At 39.3% G+C, this 25206-nt stretch overlaps 1 protein-coding gene across 1 annotated transcript in view; it reads left to right on the top strand.

Annotated features, from left to right (window-relative positions):
• The first annotated feature begins 4920 nt into the window (after positions 1 to 4920).
• SLC6A15 (solute carrier family 6 member 15) overlaps positions 4921 to 25206 on the top strand; it is a 37649-nt gene continuing 17363 nt past the window's right edge. Inside the window, exons 1-4 of the mRNA XM_059683728.1 lie at positions 4921 to 5388; positions 12044 to 12201; positions 12548 to 12674; positions 13822 to 14003. Of these exons, the coding sequence (XP_059539711.1) occupies positions 5103 to 5388; positions 12044 to 12201; positions 12548 to 12674; positions 13822 to 14003 (753 nt within the window). The 5' untranslated portion in view covers positions 4921 to 5102. The remainder of the gene's footprint in view (positions 5389 to 12043; positions 12202 to 12547; positions 12675 to 13821; positions 14004 to 25206) is intronic.

The raw sequence follows: 25206 nt of genomic DNA, 5'->3' as shown, positions 1-25206 counted from the left end.
AGAGGACCACACCAAGACACATCATAATTAAAATGCCAAGAGCAAAAGACAAAGAGAGAATCTTAAAAGTAGCAAGAGAAAGAAACTCAGTTACCTACAAGGGAATACCCATACGACTGTCAGCTGATTTCTCAACAGAAACTTTGCAGGCCAGAAGGGAGTGGCAAGAAATATTCAAAGTGATGAATACCAAGAACCTACAACCAAGATTATTTTATCCAGCAAAGCTATCATTCAGAATTGAAGGTCAGATAAAGAGCTTCACAGATAAGGAAAAGCTAAAGGAGTTCATCACCACCAAACCAATATTATATGAAATGCTGAAAGGTATCCTTTAAGAAGAGGAAGAAGAAGAAAAAGGTAAAGATACAAATTTTGAACAACAAATATGCATCTATCAACAAGTGAATCTAAGAATCAAGTGAATAAATAATCTGATGAACAGAATGAACTGTTGATTATAATAGAATCAGGGACATAGAAAGGGAATGGACTGACTATTCTTGGGGGGGAAGGGTGTGGGAGATGCAGGAAGAGACTGGACAAAAATCATGCACCTATGGATGAGGACAGTGGGTGGGGAGTGAGGGCGGAGGGTGGGGTGGGAACTGGGAGGAGGGGAGTTATGGGGGGAAAAAAGAGGAAAAAATGTAATAATCTGAACAATAAAGGTTTAATTAAAAAAATAATTAAAAAATAAATAAAATAGTTTTTGAGCAGATGGGTTTATTAACAAAAATCATAGGCATAATCTGATATATGAAAACATTTAAGGTTATATGGCAGAAATCTTAGATTTATTTCCAATTTTCCTTATAGCATAAAACAATATTCTTCTAGACATATTTAGTGAATATTTGTAAATAAAAAATTATCTGCTTAAATATTAACTTTGATCAGTAGTGATTGTCTCATATTTCTTGGTGAAAAACAAACTGTATATACTGGGATGCAGGGTGATTTTAAGTGCACAATGTCACTTGATATAGGATAGAGCTGTTTTCAGTCTTAAAGGTCACTTTATTTCTTCGTGATTACTAAGGTATGCTTTCACATAAGATTATTTGATTACTAAGATATTCTTTCACATAGGATTAATTGATTATTATCTTTGAGTGGAATGCTTACCCTGGGAACTTTTCACCTATCAAAGTGAAAAATCAAGATGCAGAATTGTGAATACTGGTATAGTAACAGTTGTGTAAAAAATGAAATAGGTTGGGTAGATGAAGAAAAAGCACATTAACTTGAATATACCTGAGGAAACAGCATAAAGGTGATAGAACTAGTAGAAGTTGTGCAGCTGATAAATAATAGAGCGAGGACACAACTCCAAGTTTGTCAGATTAAAATCAATGCTGTTAGCCATGCATTAGTTAAATTACTATGCCAACAGTTTATCTTTAGATAATTCAATAAAGGTAGACCTTTAGATAATTTATGTCTTGCAAATCACAATTTCTTATATGTCAGGTGGTTCCTTCCAGCAAAAATAATTTGGGAAATTAGCTTATTTCAGTTTTTCAATGGTTATATTTATTCATTTAGTCAACTACTATTTATTAAGCTCTAGGGGGAAACAATGCAAATTAAAACTATTTTTTTCTCAAAACCTTTTCCATATCAAAACCTTGTTGATAAGGTTTCAAGTAGTCACCATGAGAAGTTTTGTCCTTTTTCTAGAGATGTGTCTATTATTTAAAACTAGTAGCCCAGTGCAAGAAATTCATGCACATTAAAAGGGAATTAATTAAAGGTAGTATTATAATATTGCTATTTTCCCTTTCTCTATAATAAGAGTGTCAGAGATAAAAGAAAATTAGTAAAATGTATATGAAAATAATATATAAATTTGTTAATAAATAATCACATGATATAATAACAACAAAGACATGATAAAAAAAAACAACATGATGTAAAAATAACATTGATACAATGAGTGATAAATTGATTAAACTTACTCTAATATCTCCCTGTACACCACATTAAGAGTGAAAACACTTTCAGAGTGCTTGACTAATATCCCTTGTGACAAAATATTTACAACTTTAACTTTAACATCACATGCTCTTCAAACTCGAGAGGAAGTAACATATAACTGACCATGTGCAAAAACAGGTTCAGGTAGGAATATTCCTACTCTGTCTAGAGTTTGTCCTTGTGATTTGTTAATAGTCATCGCAAATGCTTGCATCACAGGAAACTGTCTTCAAATTAATTTAAATGGGAGCCCAGTGTCAGATGGGGACAATTCAATTCTTGGAATCAGAACAACCTCTCCTTCTGCAGATCCTGTTAATATTTCAGCTTCGATAATGTTGTGTTGCAATCTTTTGATAATAAATCTGGTACCATTACAAAGACCCCATTTACTATTAAGATTTCTCAATAGCATGATGATTGCACTCACTTTCAATTTTAATTTATGACATGGCATTCCCAAAGGAGTAATGCTATTAAGAAATTCGATGGGAAAATTTTCCTTTTCAGCATCATTTTTGAATCAATGGAATCATCACTCAAATATGTGTGAAAATCTCCATCGAGTATATCCAAAATTTCTTCATTTAATTTTTGAACGTGCTCATTTTTTGGACAAAGAATCTCATGTTTAGATATATTTTTAATATTATCTATAGATATAGTATTTCCAAAGGTAGCTTCAATAATAGATCCGTTACAAATCATTTCACAGGAGTTTTCAGTAATATCCATTGTCCATCTCCAAGTTTTACTAACCATTCACTATAAACAGAATCCTCTGATCTCATATTTGTTTTGAGACAACTTTCTGACATATCACCAAACATTACAGTACTTTAAACTCGTTTGTACTATATGGTTGATCGCATAGCATGTGGCACAATACTGAGACATTGTCGAAAATCCCCTCCGAGAAGGAGAGCTTTCCCACCAAATGCAACTTTCAAATTCATAATTTCTCTTAGTAATCTGCCTCAGGGCGCTGCAGGTGCTCTGAGGGCCCGTTCCTCCCTCAGGACTCGTCCTAGCCAGAAACAGCTTGGGGAGGGTGCCTCAGGGCCAGTGGGACTGATGAAAGTGGGGGAGGTGGCAGGGAGGTGGTGTCTGCCCTTCTGATCATTTGCACACTCCTACAGGCCATCAGAAGCGCTCTGGCAGCCATCACCACAGCAACCCAGGACTCAGTGCCCTCGCATTCTGAGGGAAGGTTCCTCCCTCAGGCCTCACCGTAAACAGCTCAGGGAGGGCACCTCAGGGTCGGTGGTACTGATGGAAGTGGGGGGGTGGCATGGAGGTAGTGCCTGCGCTTCTGATCACTTGCACACTGTGTTTTATACCACAGTATGTGGCAGTGACTGTGAAGGTCGCCACGGCAACCCAGTGCTGACTGCAGGACTGACTCTGGTTGGTCGAGCCTCCGGTCATTACGGTTGTTACTGACCCAGGATTTTTATATATTAGGATATTGGTAATGATTTTCTTTCAGAATTTTCTTCATAGTCTTCCTATTAATCTTCACCAAATTTTAATTGTTTGCTTTTAGCATATATATTCTAGTTTTGGAAACAACTAAACATCTAATCATAAAGGCAAAAATATAGGTTACATGGTCATGTTAAATAATTATATTTTCTTAGGGTTACCATCCACCCTGTCTTATTAATTAACATTAGTATGATGGGCTGCTTCTCTGACTTCTAAAGTAAAAATAACAGCAATTCCATGAAATAATTTTATTTTTTCTAGCAACAACTGGCAGAATTCTTGGAGTATCATTTCTAAAGCCTCCTGATCCAGCTTTGAAGAGAAGCACACGTGTTTAATCACTTTTTAAAACTGACAGTCTCATTGGTTTGTAGACAAGCCTTGTACACTACTTGGTCTGTATCTGAAAAGGGTATAAGATACAATATAACAGAAGATGAACTAGAGAAAGAAAAACTGCCGAAGTGATGGCGGTGCTTTTCTTGAGGTGTTTGAGAGAATGTTCACACAAATACCGTGAGGTATTTTTTACTCCTTTCTGTGTGTATTTATGTTGTTCCTTGTGTTTGGTGTGGTCTCACTCTCTCTGCCCAACTCTTATGTCACTTCTATCCAACATTACTGGACTCTGTTACTGTAATGAAGCTGGGTCATTTAAATTATGCAATATAGTGTAATTATTTGAGATATGCCTTTCTCTCTTAGATATAAGCAACTTAAAGCAGATCTTGTATGTTTCATTTATGTTTGTATCCCTGAATGTTCATCATAATAGCAAATGACTGAATAAATGAATACATTAACAGAAGAGATTCTGTATAAAAGAAATTTATAGGAGTGGCATGCAGTTGTTTATGTAGTTCTATAAGTAATAAAATGGGACCTATACTTTAGTTAGAAAGGAAAAAAGGAAGAATTTTTAAAAAAGAGTCACAAAATTTTTAAAAAAATATTTTTATTGATTTCAGAGAGGAAGGGAGAGGGAGAGAGAGAAACATCGACAATGAGAGAGAATCATTGACAGGCTGCCTCCTGCATGCCCCCTAATGGGGATGGAGCCTGCCTGCAGCCAAGGCATGTGCCCTTGACTGGAATTGAGCTTGGGACCCTTCAGTCTGAAGGCCGATGCTCTATGCACTGAGCCAAACAAGCTAGGGCAAGAGTCAAGAAATTTTAATTACAAATGAACAGAGAATATTTTATGCATTGAGTTTGTCCTATCAAAGTGGAATTTTGAAAGAAGGAAGATGTTAGCTAAAATAAAACCTGTATGAAGCTCATGTAAACTATGCAATTCTTACACTTGTGGAAATGTTAAGCTCTGAAAGGCCAACAATCATATGTTTTATATTCTGTAGAAAGATGTTTTATCATATAAATTAATAAGAAATGGTATTTATTAATTTTAGCATTTTCCTTATTAAATATTATCATTTTAAATTTAAAATTTTACAGATACCTGCAGAATATTGGACACACAGATCCAGGATCCGTAAGACTTTACCACCTTGAATCAAGGATTTAGTTGATATCCTCCTCTGTCTTTTCTTCATATCAACTAAATTATTTTTTAAAATAATTAACAAATTTGCCATAAGAGAATTTAAGAAAAATAATACAACCCACACTCTCTAATGCCTAAGAATAGCAAGATGATACAAAAAGAATTAGAAGATGAAGTTATTGAATCTGCCAAAGACCTTCTTTCCAATGAAGATGCAGCTGATGATGCTTTTAAGAAAAGTGAACTAATTGTTGATGTCCAAAAAGAGAACCATACAGATGCTAAAGTATCTAACATCAAAGATGAAAGACGAGGTTGGAACAATAGGCTACAATACATCCTTGCCCAAGTTGGATTTTCTGTAGGTCTAGGAAATGTGTGGCGATTCCCATACCTATGTCAGAAGAATGGGGGTGGTAAGTTTTATTTTTTTAAGTGACACATTGCTGAATAGATTTCAATTGATTATCTCAAATAGCTGCTGTTGTTGCTGGAGTCTCAGTAGTTTAGAAACTATGAATTTTATTATAAAGCTAGGGAGATTCCTTTGTTGAAAATGAGTTTCACTGTTTCCAGAATAGGTTTCCATAGGAGCAGATGGCTTGCTATGAATACACAAGGATTGCTTTAAAGGTAATACATTCTCAGGTTCTTTCTGTGGATTCTATTAAAAATCTCTAAATTACTGACTTTTTAAACAAATGTTGCATCCCTTGTACCTGTTGGTTATTCTCTTTGGAGAAAAACACTGAAGTTTCTGGTATAAGGCAATATTTGTGAAGACAAAATTTTCTTTCTATGACTTATTAAATCTGAATTTTTAAAGTTGTTTTACTCTCCATAAAAACAAAAATTACATATCATTTAGAATGATTATAGTCCTCTAAAGCTGACCAGAGCTTTAAAGATTTCAGTAGAAGGGATTTAATGGGATCCTTTACAATAAAGAGTAATATGTAAATTGACCATCACTCCCTCACAAAGATGGCTGCCTATGACCAGGCCGGCAGGGGCTTAGTGAGGGATGACCAAACGACTGAACAGCATGCTGCGTGGGACAACCAGGGTGGCGGGGGTGGGGGGCCATGAGGGGTGACCAGGCTGGCATGGGGCCAGTAAGAGGCAACCAGGCCAGCAGGAGGGCAGTTAGGGGTGACCAGGCTGGCGGAGGGGTGCAGTTAGGGGCAACCAGGCCAGCAGGGGACAGTTGGGGGTAATTAGGCTGGCAGGGGGGGCAGTTAGGGGCTACCAGGCCAGCAGAGGGGGCCAGTTGGGGGTGCCAAGCTGGTGGGGGGTGGAGGGCTGTTAGGAGCGACCAGGCAGGCAGGCAGATGAGCAATTAGGAGCCAGTGGTCCAGGATTGTGAGAGGGATATCCAACTGTAGTTTAGGCCCAATCCTGGCAGTCGGATATCCCCCAAAGAGTCCCGGATTGGAGAGGGTTCAGGCTGGGCTGAGGGGGACCCCCCCATGCATGAATTTCGTGCACCAGGCCTCCAGTAATTAATATTATACCAGTCATTCTTTATCCTTAAATATCATACATATTTGGTTCCCAATTCTGTAGTATTTGGGGGACAATGTTTTGTTTTAAAGAAAACTTTAAAGAAATTAGAATCCTTAGTTTTAAACAAAAATATATACATCAGCATGATACTGTAGTTTTTTGTATTTGTGCATATAAATACCAGGAGTTATTTAGCAAATATTTCTTAAAAATTATGGACACATACAAAGGAATAGATTGTTTGTGTAGGACATAATCTTTATAGTACACCAAAGTCAAACTCAATGTTTACTAACATTTAGTTTGAAGCTTTATTATTTATATACATGGAAGTTGTTAAAATAAGCATGGCTAAAAACTAAATATTTTATGTGCCTCATTTCAGTACCCAAAGGATAGAAAGAATATTTTGGTATTTGATTCCAGTTTGTGATAGTTTTGTTGACTGAACAAATATTTTTAATTTTTATGTGATTGCCACCTACAAATCAAATGAAATAATATAACCATTCAATATGGAATTTCTTCTTAGCCACTAAAGATAAAAGTGTTATGGTGACAAAATAAGGTTTAAAATCTTGCTTAGTTAATTCAACCAGGCACAAAATCACAGGTTTGAAAAAATTAGCCTGTTTGACAAATCTTCCTGAGAGGTCAGAATCAATACATAGTCGGTGATCCACTACAGATCACATCATTCCACTGAAATTGTGAGCTCCTTTGCGAGTCGGTAACATCACATTAATTATTTATCAAATCAGCTGTAAGCAGCTGTGCACTACCCTGCTTTGTGTTTCTCACAAATCACTTCATTTGTCAAGACTTTGAGAAGATCAAATCTAATTTTCAGACCTCTCCCCTTATAAACCTTATTCATACTGTAAAGGAAGAAAGTTTTCTTGACTGAAGAGTCAGGTTGCCTTCCATTTAATACAATTTTTGTCTTGATGGAGAGCTGAGAAAGAATTTCGTGTTTAGTAATTAGCAAAGTGGCTCTTCTTTCTAATTTTCATGTGGAAATAGTCAAAATACCCTTCCTAATATTGTTTCCTTTCTTCAAATCACAAATACTAGAGAGTGATATTACAAAATACCAGTGAACTTTTCTCATTTCAAGATGGCTGTTAGAGTACAAAAGATTTTGCTCAATATGCAGTATAGCATTGAGCCTTCTAGGTACTCAAGTGGTATCTTCTGGCTGCTGAGTCAAAGCGCCTCGCTACCCAAATCTTACTTATTCATTATTTGAGGCACTTTATGAATAATATGAATACAAAGTAATGAACCTAATGTAAGTTGATTTGTCTGAAAATATACTTAAAGCACAATGCTTAAGCTTAATAAGTGGTATAACATAGAAGCTACCAGCTCAAAGTTCGAAATCAATTTGACTATGAAGCCTAGCTCAGTGGTCGGCAAATGTGGCTCACGAGCCACATGCGTCTCTTTGGCCCCTTGAGCGTGGCTCTTCCACAAAATACCACGTGTGGGCACGCATGTACAGTGCGATTGAAACTTCGTTCCCCATGCGCAGAAGTCGGTATTTTGTGGAAGAGCCACACTCAAGGGGCCAAAGGCCGCATGTGGCCGCGAGCCGCAGTTTGCCAACCACTGGAGCTCTTTCGGACACTAGCCATGTGATCTTTTATAAGTTATCATACTTTTCCTGGCTTATTTCTCACACCTATAAAATGAGGAAAATAAATAGTACTTATGGCACTTACCCATTGGATTCTTATAAGGAATAAATGAGTAACTAACTACATGTACCTGACAAATGGTAAATAGTCATATTTTAGCCATGACTATTTTTAATATTAGATTAAAATAATCTAATATTTTTAATATTAGATTAAATTGAGTTAGAGAAAAAAGCTAAGTATCTAATATAAAGTCTTGCATACATAACTGAGGAAAGATTTCCAATGAGTCCAGTCTTAATTAATTCTCTTTTTTTCTCCCCTGGTCATTCACTCACACCTAAACCCATTCATATTCTAGGATTTGATGCAGGTGTTAAAATGCACTTTCATTTCTTTTGGAAACATTTTCAGGTTATTAGTGTCTGAATGTTACAAATCATTTTAGAATTAGAAATTTGGTAGTTCTGTTTTATAAGCTATGCATCCATGCTTTACATTATTTATTCCTTTGAACAATCAATTCAAGTCCGAAAGACTAAAAGTCAGCCATAATACAGTAAAGATCTTTGACCACTGTATTAGGGAAAATTCTTGCATATGGTCATTATTTCAGCATTAGATAAATATTGAGATAAATAATTTGAAAAAATATTAATATTTAACTCTTCATCTGAATACCTGAACAATTTATACAGCTTCTTAAATCTATTTAATACAACTTAACATTTTTAAAAATTGGACGATGTAATAAATGGCCTTTTATTTAAAAAGGGAATTGGTACAATTTATTTCATAACTCACCTGACAGTATCTGGTTGGACAAAACTCCAATAAGAAATTTGAATGTAGGTCTTACAGGTTATTTAAGGAATGATTTGTATACCTATTCTCATGTAGAAGTGAGTATACGTTTCACATTTAACTTTATCAATTAATAGTCTAATATTAACTTTGTCAAATGGTACATTTAAAAATCACTATATATATATATATCTATATATATATATATCTCTCTTAATTTGTGATTTAGCTGTAATATATTTTTTAAGCATAGAAACTCTACTAAAAGGAAAATAGCATATCCTATCTAATAAAAGAGAAACATGGTAATTAGCCTACGACCGCTACACTTCCCATTGGCTAATCAGTGAGATATGCAAATTAACTGCCAGCCAAGATGGCGGATGGCAGCCAGACAGCTTGAAACTAACATGAGGCTTGCTTGCTTCAGTGATGGGGGAAACCAACATTCCCCGCCTGCCTTGCAGGCCTCTGAGCCTGCAGTTTAAGAAACATTGTAACAAATATAGAAGCTAAACAAAACCCCAGAAACCTGCTTTCAGGGAGCCCGGGATCTCAGAGCTGGAGTTGATACAGAGTTTCGATTATAGAATGCAAACCAGATAGCTTCTTTCAGCAGCAGAGGCCTCAGAGCTGGAGCAAGAGCTAAAGCTGGCCCAGAATAAAAAAGAAAAAAGAAAAAAAGGAGCAGTTGGGAGCTTCAGTCAGCCTGAAAACAGCCCTCAGCCCCTCACCCAGACTGGCCAGGCACCCCAGTGGGGACCCCCCCCCCCCCGAAGGGTGTGTGACCAGCTGCAAACAGCCATCATCCCCTCACCCAGGCTGGCCAGGCACCCCAGTGGGGACCCACACCCTGATCCAGGACACCCTTCAGGGCAAACCAGCCAGCCCCACCCATGCACCAGGCCTCTATTCTATATAGTAAAAGGGTAATATGCCTCCCAGCACCAGGATCAGCAGAGCCGAGAAGCCTCCCGGCACCGGGATCAGCGTGACAGGGGGCAGCGCCCAAACCCCCTGATCGCCCTGATGCTCTGTGTGTGACAGGGGGCGGGGCCACAACCTCCCTATCGGCCCTGCTCTGTTCCTGACAGGGGAAGGTGCCCCAACCCCCTGATCAGCCCTGCTCTGTGCCTGATAGGGGGGAGCTCCCCAACCCACTGATAGCCCTGAAGCTCTGTGTGTGACAGGGTGCGGCACTCCAACCCCCTGAGCAGCCCTGCTCTGTGCCTGATAGGGGGGAGCTCCCCACCCCCACCCCCCACGGGCCCTGCTCTGTGTGTGACAGGGTAGAGCCATAACCTCCCCATCGGCCCTGCCTTGAGTGTGAGAGTGGCGGCGCCCCAACCCCCTGATTGGCCCTGCTCTGTGGGTGATAGAGGGCAGTGCCCCAACCCCCTGATGGGCCCTGCTCTGTGTGTGACGGGGGCAGCGCCCCAACCCCCTGATTGGCCCTGCTCTGTGCGTGACAGGGGGTGGCGCCGCAACCTCCCCATCGACCCTGCCTTGAGTGTGACGGGGGACGGTGCCCCAACCCCCCAATCGGCCCTACCCTGAGCGTGACTGGGGGTGGCATCACAACCTCCCAATCCGCCCTGCTCTGTGCATGACGGGGCGGCGCCCCAACTCCCCAGTCGGCCCTGCTCTGAGCCCGACCAGGGGCTGCACCTAGGGATTGGGCCTGCCCTCTGTGCCACCCGGGAGCAGGCCTAAGCCAGCAGGTCGTTATCTCCTGAGGGGTCCCAGACTGCAAGAGGGCACAGGCTGGGCTGAGGGACCCCCCTCTCCCCCCTGAGTGCACAAATTTTTGTGCACCGGGCCTCTAATATTTTATAATAGACTAGTGGCCCGATACACAAAATTCGTGCTGGGTGGGGGGCAGTGTCCCTCAGCCTGGCCTGCACTCTCTCCAATCTGGGACCCTATGGACATCCCTCTCACAATCTGGGACCGCTGGCTCCTAACCGCTTGCCTGCCTGCTTGCCTGATCACCCCCTAACTTCTCCCCTGCCGGCCCGATCTCCCCCAACTGCCCTCCATTGTCACAACCCACCTCCTCTGCTGGGACCCAACTCCTTTGTGCAAGGTGGTGGAGATGACAGAACTGGCCTCCTCTGTGTTATGGCCATCTTGTGCGCGTGGCCATCTTGTGGTGGCCATCTTGTGACAAGATCATGTGTGAAGGCCCCCTAAGCTTTTATTAGTATAGATATGAAATGCCTTTGTTTCTGTCAATCTCACCACCCCATCACAGAATTTTGGAAAATAAAAAATTGCTTTTTTCCTAAAGTGTACTTTTTATATGAAGTATATATAGGGAAAATGACATTTCTCTGTGTTAGAGGTTATTGTATTTTTTATATTTTTAGTTGAAGGAGCCATTTATTCTCCTTTGTTGTTATTTAAGAAGAAAAGTCAGTTTTAGTAACGTAAAATTTCATTCATTTTAATTTATCTGATTTGCAGCACATGATTTATATCAATAGTTGAATTTGAACAAAATTTAATAAAGTACTTCATAAATATTGTATGAATAAAATTTTTATGATGCCTGGCTGGTGTGGCTCAGTGTTTGAGTGTCAACCTATGACACAGGAGGTCACGATTCCATCCCTGGTCAGGGCACATGCCCAGGTTGCAGGCTCAATCCCCAGTGGGGGGCATGCAGAAGGCAGCCAATCATTGATTCTCTGTCATCATTGATGTTTATATCTCTCTCTCCCTCTCTCTTCCTCACGGAAACCAATAAAAATATTTTTTTTTTAAAAAAAGATTTCATGAGTTTGTGAAACCTACTTGAGAAAATAATTAATGTTAAGGAGTCAATTATTTTTATGGAAAATTAAGTTGTTTATCCTTTCATTAAAATGAAACCAAGCTATTCAGTGATATACTTACTTTTATCATAATTATTTTTTATCAGAAATTCTTTGTAGCAGACAAATTGAGGTTTCAAATACTAGAAAGTTTAAAGTAATGAAATTGCATCTTCTTTAAAGTCCTTTATACTTATTATATATAGAAGTTCAAATATCATCTTTTATGAGATAATGAGAATTAGTGTATTCTCTACTGTGACTGTTAAAAATATAATCTATTTTATTTGTTCTTGTCTCTGTAGGTGCATATCTTTTGTCATTTTTTATATTGCTTATGATAGTAGGTATTCCACTTTTTTTTCTGGAACTTGCTCTGGGGCAAAGAATTCGACGAGGAAGCATTGGTGTGTGGAATTACATAAGCCCTAAATTGGGTGGTATTGGATTTACAAGTTGTGTGGTAAGTTTCCTGATATGCCATAAAATTTTTATAATGTTTGCATTTATATTATTTGTATTTAAATAAAATATTTATGTATTTCTACTGAACTGTTTATCTTCTAAAAAACACTATAGGAGATTTTACTAATATACAAAACAAGATGAAGTATATTAATATAGTTCAATCTTATTGATGCATGTTCTTAAGACCTGTGACTTTTTTTCAGAAAAGATAATGTGTTTTCAATGAAAATAAAATGAACAAGATTTTTAAAATGTTCAATGGGGTCATATACAGGTAATCTCATTGTTTCAAAGGAAGGGGCACCAGAGGGCTAATGTAACCACATTATTTTATTTTGCAGGTGAGCTTGTTTGTGGGTCTCTACTACAATGTCCTCATTGGCTGGAGCGTCTTTTATTTTTCTCAGTCTTTTCAGTTTCCTCTACCTTGGGATAACTGTCCTATGGTGAAAAATGCTACACATTCTTGTAAGACATGGCCAATATAATGTTTTTATATTTAATGATTATAAAGTTGGTAAAGGAATGAGCTTTCAAGGTTTTTAAAAATAATGTAGAAAAAATTATTATCTTAACAACTTTCCTCACATTTAGGATTGCCATACTCAGAGAGATAGAACTTGGGCACCATCTAAGTTTACTAGCTCTTCCCAAGTTACTTCTCAGTTAAGCATAGTTGGTGTACAATATATTAGTAGTTATAATAGTTTCAGGTGTACAATGTGTTGACTTGATATCTCTATAAGTTACAATGTAATAACCCCACTAATTCTAGTAATCATCTATTAAAGTGCAAACCTTTCCCAATATTATTGACTACAGTCTCCTTCTCGAGTCGTTTTGTTGTGCCCCATGATATTAGGGTGAAATATCGTTAACTTTGACAGCCTTTAATTTTGTACACCTCTTTTGATGCCTTATAGTTTTTGTTAAAATAAAACAAAGTACAAAAAAAGTACTATTGAAGTAATTGTTTTTATTTCATAGTTTTTCTATCATTTATTTTTATATCCTAGAATATAATAAAGAACATTTCCTTATAGTGATGTCAAGTAAATATAGAATATGCCTAAAATTTTCTTGTAGCCACAATTTAAAAATAAACAGGTGAAATATTTTATTTAATCCTATGTATCCAAAAATGTTAACATTTCAACGTATAATTAATATAAAGTTATTCATGTAATAATTTGCATTATATTTCTCATATTAAGTCTCCCAAATTTTCTTTGTATTGTATATTACAACACAGGTCATTTCGGGCTAGCTTATTGCAAAAGTCACATATGGTCAGCCACCCGTGCATTTGGCAGCTGTGCCCCAGTAAGATAACTCTGGGAGTGGAAGGGACTATAAATTTGATATGTTTTCATTACTTTGATAAAAAGTTCATGTGTTTTTATTAATAATTGTGTGATAAGAAATATCAAAGAGGGTACATGTCTGTTGATATTTCACTTCTTCTGCAGTTGAGTTTTTATTGCGAATTTAAATGCTCCTGTAGAATAGTAATACTTTTCTAGAAAATGTTGAGAATTGATTTATAGGCTTATTGGGAAAAAATTCTTATTACTCTTTATAATCTGAAATTACTGTGTTATCTTTCTTTTTACAGTGGTAGAGCCAGAATGTGAAAAAAGTTCTGACACCACCTATTACTGGTACAGAAAAGCACTGGATATTTCCAGTTCCATTTCTGAAAGTGGGGGCTTAAACTGGAAGATGGCCGTCAGCTTGCTGGTTGCCTGGGCCATGGTTTGCTTCGCTATGATCAAAGGCATTCAGTCTTCTGAAAAAGTTAGTGTGTTAGAGACCCTCCCGATTCTGCAATCTCCGTGGGCAAATCGCAAGTAGCGCTTTGTTCTACGTAGTTAATGAAAGATTGATAAAAAGTGGTGCTTTCACGATATGTTTACATTAATAAAACGACATAAGCAAAGAGATGAGTGTTTTATACTGAAATATAAAGTAATTTATAATCTTTTATTTCATCAAGAGTTTTGAAATTTTTTGTCAATACCATTTTTAATTTATTTATTGAGTTTACCCTAATATTTTAATTCTCTGCTTATCAGTTCCAAACATGGAAATCGGGGAAAGTGGTAGAATAAAGAAATTTTTCATTTTAGTTGTCTTATATCATTCATTTTTCTCTATTGTAGTTATTCTAAGGAATGCTTGCATAAGATATTTTAATATGGTCTCTAGTGTGGAGGGTTTCTTAAAGATCTGAGCAGCACTAGGTAAATTATAAATTATCATAATTATAAATTATTATGATAATCTCAACAACCCACTCAGAGAAAATCTAAAAGACTAAAGGGCATGCCTTCCAGTGCAAATGGAAAATGTTAAGTGGCTGTGGTTGAAAAAGACATTAAGTGAATTCTAGAAACTTAGAATTCTTTTTTTTAAAGAATACATTAGTAAAATAATTGTTATTCACTCTTTTGCTTTCATATTGCATTTTTTTTCATTATTACTGTCTTTGTTTTAATGCTCTTATATCTCTTGGATGGACTATAGCAAGAATTTATTATTGATTCTTCTTTGCCTTTAATAATCTATCTCTAATATATTTTTCTTTCCAAAGCATAGATCTGATTGTATATCTTTCCAGGCTAATATATTACCAATCACCAGCATATACTAGTAGAAGTGGAGATAATAGTAGTAGTAGTAATAAATGATGATAGTGAAGGTGATTCCCACAATGATCAGAGCAAGAACAATAACAGAAGCCAGTATTTATTGCAAGTGCTTTTTGCTCTAGGAAATGTGATAGGTACTTTATATATTTTATCCCATTGAATTCTAAAGAAAACTCTAAGAAGTAATTACTATTCTCAGGCCTTCTTTACAGATATAAAATAATTTTGAGAAATTAGGTAATTTCCCTAAAGAATCGTGACTAGTAATTGCTACCTGGAGTAAAACCCAGCTCTGTGTAAATCTAGAGCCCATATTATTTAATTGCAATCCTCTAATGCCTCTCACTGCCATATTTTTTTACATCATATAGTTAACATTTTTAGGCCAGAAGTCTACGTAATTCATCTTTGCTTCCTGTTACTTCATCTTAAATTAAAAATGTTTGATGATTTTAACTTGTAAATCACAACTAATTTCATATTTACCTTCCTGCTCGAACTCCCACACCATTTTTCCTTTGGAAAAATCAATGTGATAAATAACACATCTAAATATCTTTTCATCTTTTTCTGAGTGTCAATATACAATTAAATAAATTCAATTAATTGGTTCAATTTGGTGTCTTCTACCATTCTGAGACACATTACAGTCATATTTCAAATAAAGGAATAGATTCTTAAATCACATCTAACCACATTTACATGTTTCTTAAGATAATGTCATTTGATAGAAAGAGAACCAAAAGTGGTTAGCCAGAGAAGTAAAAAAAAATCTTTGTGTTTGAGTCTTACTGCCACATTTTGTTTCTTCTTAATCTGAGTGTGTTATTATTATTTTTTTTAAAAAATTCATCCTTTTCTTATCACAAAATTTTGTGGTTATTTTTCTTATTCATACAATATAACTTTAGAAAATTTTAATATAAACTTACATATCATATATAATTTATTATTTAAATTAGAAGGTTTCAGTGGCTTTGGGGCAATATTTGAATAAAGAATTCAGTAGTCACAGATGAGGAAGAAGCTGTAATTTGAGCAAAGATATGAAAATTGAAATTGTTATAATTCCTCAGTCTGAAACAAGTTAAACTTAATAGAGAAATGTGTGCCAGGGATAAATATAAAGCTCTCTGTTTGCCTGTGAAACAAAAAGAGCCTCCGAATAAATAATCACACAAGTACAGGATAGAGAAACATAATTTATGGGCAATATAGTTTAAAGGTAGTATATGAAAATACCATTTAGAGAATTTAGCAGTTAAAAGAAGAATGTGAGTCAACTTGCATTAGGCTTTGTCAACACACACACACACACACACACACACACACACACACACACACACCACAAGGACTGACTAGAAACTTCATGAGATAAAAGAAGAGTATGATAATGTCAGTCTCCTTTGGGCCAGTAGGCACACCTTAGCTGATCCATGCCTGTAATACTGGATTTCACTGAAATCTTTATTTCTCCCTGTATTGTGGAGAGAAATTTCAACCCTGTGATCGCTATCTTCACCTCGCTGAATAAAAAGAAGAATAAGGCTTAATCCGTGCTACAGAGAACAGAACTATGGTCAAATAGTGTGAATTACGGAGAATGGTGGGGTAGTGATACACCCTCAAATAAAGGGAGACTTTTCAGGAATCAAGCCTGATAACAAGGAAATGAGTTCTCTCAGTGAGTGTGAGCATGTCCCTTTGTTACGGTCTCTGTTAAGGGGATACCTGCCCCAAGATAAAGTATGCAAATGAGAAGTTCTAATTTTTCTTCTAACTCTAAGTTAATACTTTTTGGCCAGTACTACTTTGCCATTATTTCCTACTACTATGCTAAGGACTTGGTGAACATTAGCATGTGTAAATCTTTCTATCAGTCAGGGGATTCACATCTACGCTAATAAAAGACAAAGATGCTAATTGACCATACCTTTGCTATGCCCCAAGCCATGCCTACCAGCCAAGCAGAGCGATTATATGCAAATTAACCCAACCAAGATGGCGGCCGGCAGCCACGGAGCTGGAGCAAGCAGGAGGCTTGGTTGTCTGGGCGATGGAGGAAGCCAAGCTTCCAGCCTACCCTGAGCTGGCTGTTGCCTCCGCTCATGGCAACAAAGTTTCAATAATAGAAGACAAATAAATCCCAGATACTTGCTTCCAGCCAGCCTCCACTGGGAGCTTAGGTGGCTGGGGGCTATGGCCACCCTGCAAACAGCTATCAGCTCCTCACCCAGGATGGCCACACTCTCATGGGGTGAGGGTCCCTGCTGGGGGGCTTAGCCAGCCTGAAAACGGCCCTCAGCCCCTCAACTAGACTGGCCAGGCACCCCAGCAGGACCCCCCACCCTGAAGGGGCTGTGACCAGCCTACAAACAGCCATCAGCCACTCACTCAGGCTGGCCACACCCTCATGGGGTGAGGGTCCCCGCTGGGGCTTGGCCAGCCTGCAAACTGCCATCAGCCCCTCACCCAGGCTGGCCAGGCACCCCAGTGGGAACTGCACACTGAAGGTGCTGTGGCCAGCCTGCAAACAGCCATCAGCCCCTCACCCAGGCTGGCCAGGCACTCCTATATAATAAAAGGGTAATATGCAAATTGACCCTAACAGCAGAACGACTGGGAATGACTGGTCACTATGACACACACTGACCACCAGGGGGCAGATGCTCAATGCAGGAGCGGCCCCATGGTGGTCAGTGTGCTCCCACAAGGGGAGCTCTACTCAGCCACAAGCCAGGCTGACAGCTGCCAGTACAGTGGTGATGGTGGGAGCCTCTCCAGCCTCCTCAGCAGTGCTAAGGATGTCTGACTGCAGCTTAGGCCTGCTCCCCGCTGGCAAGTGGACATCCCCCGAGGGCTCCAAGGCTGCCGGAGGGATGTCTGATGGCCAGCTTAGGCCCAATCCCCCGGGAAGCGGGCCTAAGCCTGCACATGGTCATTTCCCGAGGGGTCCCAGACTGCAAGAGGGCACAGGCTGGTGTGAGGGATTTTTGTGTACTGGGCCTCTAGTGGTTTTATAAAACCTAATTTTCCTGCAAAATTAACATGTTTAAGGAGAACAAATGGCCAGAATTGGCTATAAAGTCCTCAAAGAAAATGACTTTCTCAAAGTGTGTTTATAATAAATATTTTAATATTAAAAAAAAAACTAACAAAACTATTTCGTATGTTTTATGGTCTTCAGTGGTTTGGTGGAATGGAAATATTTTCAGACAATGTGTTTGTTGATAAACTAATTTCTTACTGAAAGGCATTCCAGTTGTCAAGATCCAGAGGGTCTTAAAATTAGCCAATGAAACATTTCACTGTTTCATTTTTCAGTTCTTAAAAGTGTTTATTTTCTGGACAAGGTAGTCAGTCATTCATCAAATCATTTAATACATATATATTGATTGAGCACCTACTATGTGTCAGGCACTGACCTTGTTCTGAAGATAGAGGGAAGAACAAGGTAGACGAAACACCTTCCCTCATGAAATGTCCAGTCTAGTGGCAGAGGAAGACAATAAACATATTTGAAAAATAATTTCGTTTAGCAATGAATAAAATAAAGTGTTGTAAGGAGAATGTGTAGACTTTTACCTATAGAGAGGTAGATGAACCTATTTTTAATAATAGTATGTATCTATTTGGTATGATAAGATTATACCCATATGATTAAAGAAATAATTTGAGTTTAAAAACTCAAATGGTAGAAGACACCAAATTGAACCAATTAATTGAACTTATTTAATTGTATATTGACATTCATCTGGACACCTCTGTAAGGAGCTGGCTTCGGATTCATCTTAAATCTCAGAATTTAATAATTAATATTTTGGTGTGTGTGTGATTTACCTGTGACCTACTTAATACTACTTACATGTTTAAATTTTTGGTCATTATTTTTCTCCGTGTCACATTAAATAAAATTTTTTAAAATATATTTTTATTGATTTCAGAGAGGAAGGGAGAGGAAGAGAGAGATAGAGACATCAATGATGAGAGGGAATCATCAATGGGCTGCCTCCTGCATGTTGGACCGACTGCCCTTGACCGGAATCAAATCTGGGACCCTTTGGTCCACAGGTCAACACTCTATCCCCTGAGCCAAACTGGCCAGGGCTAAATATAAAGTTTTATTGTTCATTTTAGGAAGCTATGCTAGAGTCTTTTCATTGAATCCAAATCAGGGTCTTTAAGAACTCAAATACTTGTTGAACTAGTAAATGAAAATTGAAATGATCTGACAATATAATTAGTTTCTAGTTTTAAAAATATTTCAGAATAAAGATGAGTTTAATTTTTATGGAATGTATTCATAAAGGAAAACTTAACTTTGTATAAATTCTGTACATTTTTTGAGTATTTACTATATGTTAGGAATTAACAAATATGAAAATATGAATAGGGCACAGTTTTGTCCTCATGGAACCCATTATTTAATGGGTGAGATAGATAATTACAGCAGAATAAATGCAGTAATAGAGTTATATAAAAAATGCATGATGGGCTATGGCTGGGTAGCTCAGTTGGTTAAGAATGTTATCCCGAAGATGGCGGCATAGGTTAACGCCGGAGTTTGCTGCTTTGAACAACTACTTCAAAAGTGAAACCAAAAAACGGAAGGGACATCACCCAGAACCACAGGAACGCTGGCTGAGTGGAAGTCCTACAACTAGGAGGAAAGAGAAACGCACACGGACACTCAGAGGAGGCGCAGTGCTGAAGTCAAATTCTGAGGTGCGGAGTGCGCGGAGCGGGCTGGCGGCGGAGGGCGCGGTTGTTGTTTTCAATCGGGAGGGAGTCGCAGACTCTGAGCACCAGATCCGGGCGAGTCTTTAGGGACCCAGACTCAAACGGGAGAAGCGGGACTGTCTGGCTTTGGTCAGAGCGAGTGCAGCTTTCTCTCCGAGCTTTGCAGCGGGTGCTGGGACTCAGAGAGGCAGAGCCCCTGGGGACAGGACTGAGAGCCGCCATAACTGCTCTCTCCGGCCCACCCTGTTGATCCTGTGCGACCCGCCCCGCCCAAGCCCTGCACAGAGGCCTTTGCCTGAGGCTATCCGGCAAAGGCTAGATTAGCACCTCCCTAGAGGACAGAAGTTCTCTCACTGCTGACACAGCTGATTCTCATAGCCACTTGGCCTGGAGGTCAAACCCTCCCTGGAATTAGCTACAACAATCAAGATTTAACTATAAGGCTGTGAACAAAGACCACTAGGGGGTGCACCAAGGAAGCATAACAAAATGCGGAGACAAAGAAACAGGACAAAATTGTCAAAGGAAGATATAGAGTTCAGAACCACACTTTTAAGGTCTCTCAAGAACTGTTTAGAAGCTGCCGATAAACTTAATGAGATCTACACGAAAACTAATAAGACCCTCGATCTTATATTGGGGAACCAACTAGAAATTAAGCACACACGGACTGAAATAACGAATATTATACAGACGCCCGACAGCAGACCAGAGGAGCGCAAGAATCAAGTCAATGATTTGAAATGCGAGGAAGCAAAAAACATCCAACCGGAAAAGCAAAATGAAAAAAGAATCCAAAAATGCGAGGATAGTGTAAGGAGCCTCTGGGACAGCTTCAAGCGTACCAACATCAGAATTATAGGGGTGCCAGAAGATGAGAGAGAGCAAGATATTGAAAACCTATTTGAAGAAATAATGACAGAAAACTTCCCCCACCTGGTGAAAGAAATGGACTTACAGGTCCAAGAAGCGTGGAGAACCCCAAACAAAAGGAATCCAAAGAGGACCACACCAAGACACATCATAATTAAAATGCCAAGAGCAAAAGACAAAGAGAGAATCTTAAAAGCAGCAAGAGAAAGAAACTCAGTTACCTACAAGGGAATACCCATACGACTGTCAGCTGATTTCTCAACAGAAACTTTGCAGGCCAGAAGGGAGTGGCAAGAAATATTCAAAGTGATGAATACCAAGAACCTACAACCAAGATTACTTTATCCAGCAAAGCTATCATTCAGAATTGAAGGTCAGATAAAGAGCTTCACAGATAAGGAAAAGCTAAAGGAGTTCATCACCACCAAACCAGGATTATATGAAATGCTGAAAGGTATCCTTTAAGAAGTGGAAGAGGAAGAAAAAGGTAAAGATACAAATTATGAACAACAAATATGCATCTATCAACAAGTGAATCTAAGAATCAAGTGAATAAATAATCTGATGAACAGAATGAACTGTTGATTATAATAGAATCAGGGACATAGAAAGGGAATGGACTGACTATTCTTGGGGGGGAAAGGGGTGTGGGAGATGTGGGAAGAGACTGGACAAAAATCGTGCACCTATGGATGAGGACAGTGGGTGGGGAGTGAGGGCGGAGGGTGGGGCCGGAACTGGGAGGAGGGGAAAAAAAAAGAGGAAAAAATGTAATAATCTGAACAATAAAGATTTAATAAAAAAAAGACAAAAAGAAAAAAAAGAAGGAAAAAAAAAAAAAAGAATGTTATCCCAATACGTCAGGGTTGTGGGTTCAATCCCTGTCAGGGTACATACAAGAATCAATCAATGAATGCATAAATATGTGGAACAACAAAACATGATCTCTCACTCTTTAAAACCAATAAATATTTTTTTTTAAAAAATCAATGAATGACTGCATAAATAAGTTGAACAACAAATTGATCTCTTTCTCTCTCTCTTTCTCTTTCTGTCTCTCTTTCAAATCAACAAATAAAAATATTTAAAATTTAGAGGTAGTCACTGAAATTAACATGGATCTGGGGTAAGTTTTCATAGAGAAGGTAACTTTGGGACTAGATGTGTTTGAGGAGAAAAAATAATGGATGCATGGAAAATAGCATGTACAAAGCCCAAAGAGTGCTGAGTACACACATCTTTATGACTTTTACATACAACTCGTGCAGCTTTTGGGAGATGAAACTTGAAATGTAAGTTGACTTACATTCTAACAGTAGATGGACTGTTAGAATGATTGGCTGTTACATACCAAACAATGTAGACCATTTGAGAATCTTTAGCTATTCATTGACACCATCAAATCTTTACTTCAGAGAGATCATTCTAGTGTAGATGATGGATTTCAGGAATGAAGGGAAAATCTGGAGGTTGGGTAACCAGGAAATTATTTTAATGGTGACACATCAGTAAGGTTGGAAACAATTAGATACATGTGTGAATTCAGTGGTAGAATCAATAATTTTCCTTGATGAGTTGGTTATGGAACATGGGCAAGAGGGACTTATTATGGGCGTGATTAGCCTGGACAAATAAAAGTACAGGAAGAGTCATTTCTTCTCTTAGTCTCTAATTTGAAGTTATATTAAGAACATGCTGATAATATGTCACAGTTATTGGAAAAACCATAACCTATTCAGGCTACTTTATTGTGTAGCCTTCATTTTCACTTTTAAAGTAAGTCGAATTAATGAAAGTAAGTCATTTATGAGGCAGGAAATTTGAGTTCTGTTAAAAACAACCTCCTTTACAAAGTAAATTCTTACTTCTGGCTAGCATCAAGATTTGTGAAGGAGAATTATAAAAAAGAATAGCTTTAATTCAAGTGAGATCAAAACTATTTAAGTAGATACATAAATTGGCAAATTTAAAGAATACTAAAAGTAGGCAATAAGAAGAATAAAAAGTACTCCATCTGAAGGCATTCTGATCTCAAGTAATTAAGGAATTAAACCAATTTTAAATGATTATAAAATTATGTTTTATTAAAAACTAGAGGCCCAGTGCACAGATTCATGCACCAATGGGGTCCCTCAGCCTTGCCTGCAGCCTCTTGTAATCTGGGACCCCTTGGAGGATGTCAGACTGCCAGTTTCGGCCCAATCCCCACAGGCCTGGCTGAGGGGCCGAAACTGGCAGTCCGACATCCCCCAATGGATGTAGTAATGCACAAAGCAACAGGTGGCCGGAGAGGAGTCTAAGCCCAGGCCAGGCGCCATGCTGCTCCAGCTCATCTCGGCCCCGCTGTGCTTGCCACTGCCACCATGTGGTAGCGCTGCCATGGAGGTGGGAGAGGCTCACACCACCGCAGCTGCACTCGCCAGCCATGGGCACGGCATCTGGCACCCATCAGTCAGCTGAGTAGTGCTCCCGCTGTGGGAGTGCTGTGACCACCAGGAGGCAGTTCCTATATTGAGCATCTGCCCTCTGGTGGTCAGTGTGCATCATAGCTACCGGTTGACCGGTTGTTTGGCCACTTAGGCTTTTATATATAGATAGATAATTAAATTAAAATATTGATTTTAAGTATGTTGGGATTTTATTCATAACTAAAGGCCTGGTGCATGACATTTGTGCACTGAGGGGGGGGGGTCCCTCAGCCTGGCCTGGGACCTCTCCAGTCCGGGACCCCAAGGGGTCCTTAATGCTGCCACAGAGTCGGGAGAGGCTCCCGCCACTGCTGCTGCCCTCGCCAGCTGTGAGTCTGGTTTCTGGCTGAGTGGTGTCCCCCTGTGGGAGCACACTGACCAACAGGGGCAGCTCCTGTGTTGAGCTTCTGCCCCCTGCTGGTCAGTGCTCATCATGGCGACTGGCCATTCTCCCATTTGGTCGATTTGCATATTAGCCTTTTATTATATAGTACTAGAGTCCTGGTGCATGGACTTTATTTTGCACTCCCAAAATTTGTGCATGGGAGAGGGGTCTCTCAGCCTGGCCTGCACCTTCCAGCAATCCAGGACCCCTCAGGGGTGTCCGACTGCCATTTAGGCCCAATCCCTATGGGCAGTTGGACATCCCTCTCAAAATCTGGGACCGCTGGCTCCTAATTGCTTGCCTGCCCACCTGCCTGATCACCCCTAACCACTCTGCCTGCCTGCCTGATTGCCCCTAACTGCTCATCTGCCTGCCTGCCTGATTGCTCCCAACTGCTCACCTGCCTGCCTGATCGCCCCTAACTGCATCTGCCTGCCTGCCTGATCTCCCCTAACCTCTCTGCCTACCAGCCTAATTGTCCCTAAACCACCTGTGCCTTGGCCCCCGCCACTGTGGCTTCATCGAAAGGATGTCCGGAATAACATTCAGAAGGTTGTTCAGCTGTCCAGTCTAATTAGCATATTATGCTTCTATTATTATAGACTAAAGGCCTGGTGAATACAATTTGAGCACAGGGAAGGGTGTACCTCAGCCCGTCCTGCACCATCTCCAATCTGGGACCACTAGAGGGATGTCTGACTGCCAGTTTAGGCCCGATCCCTGCAGGCCTAAACTGGCAGTCAGACATCCCCCTTGCAATCTGGGACTGCTGGCTCCTAACTGCTCGCCTGCCTGCCTGCCTGATCGCCCCTAACTGCCTCTGCTTGCCAGCCTGGTTGCCACCTAACTATTCCCCTGCCAGCCTGGCTGCCCCCTAACTGCTCACCTGCCAACCTGATCACCCCCTAACTGCCTCTACCTTGGCCCCGGGCACCGTGGCTTTGTCCGGAAGGATGTCCAGAAGATGCCCGGTCTAATTAGCATATTACCCTTTTATTAGTGTAGATAATTTTTTCTTAGGGTGTTCCCCATGCATTTAAATATAAGTACAATTAAATTCAATTACTAAAAATAATACATACCATTTAAAAATAAAAATAAATGCAATTAAACAACAGTTGATAGAACTATAGAAGTGTAAATTATAATATTGATATGTATGCTGTTTGTCTATAGGTATTACTGGATTCAATATTTCTTACTTGCCCTACACAGGTTTCTCCTCCATTCTTCCCACCCTCCCTCCATTCCTTCCCTCCACAGATACATATTGTATACCTACTATGTGCCAGCAATTGTACTAGGTGTTTGGGATATGATAGTGAACAGGAGAGAAAAGGCCCCTGACCTCACAGAGTTTACATTCAAGTAGGAGAGACTGGAAATTAACAAGCAAACATAAAACAAACCAAAAACAAAACAAAACAAACATAATTTCAACAATGCTGAGTCCTGTAAATAAACAAAACAAGATAATGTCACACAGGGTAAATGGGACCCAGGGGAGGGCAGTTAGCGATATTAGATGGAAGAAAGCACAGCTGTTTTAGATTGGTCTAAGCAGACTTCCTGGAACAGGTAAAGTTGAGACATAAATAGCAAGGAGAAAACTCCTGTGCAGATACGGGAGCTGAGTGCAGCCCTGCTCTGGCCCTAAGTTGAAGCGCTTAGTCTTAGGACAGGTAACAAGGGCCTGCGGGACTAGAGTTCAGTGGGGAGTGAGTGGTGGGACAGGCAAATAGGGCTCTGGTGTAAGGCTTTGCAGGTCCGAGGGAAGAATTGGGATTTTATTTCAACTGTATTCAAAGTCCCTGGGATATGTTAAGCAGGGAATGAGCTAATCCAAGTCATCTCTAGTTAAATGCCTGAAACCAGTTAGGAAA

Source organism: Myotis daubentonii, chromosome 2, assembly GCF_963259705.1.
Source record: "Myotis daubentonii chromosome 2, mMyoDau2.1, whole genome shotgun sequence".
Lineage (NCBI taxonomy): Eukaryota > Metazoa > Chordata > Mammalia > Chiroptera > Vespertilionidae > Myotis > Myotis daubentonii.
Note: the sequence above shows the minus strand (reverse complement) of the source record. Positions and strands in the feature narration are given on the sequence as shown.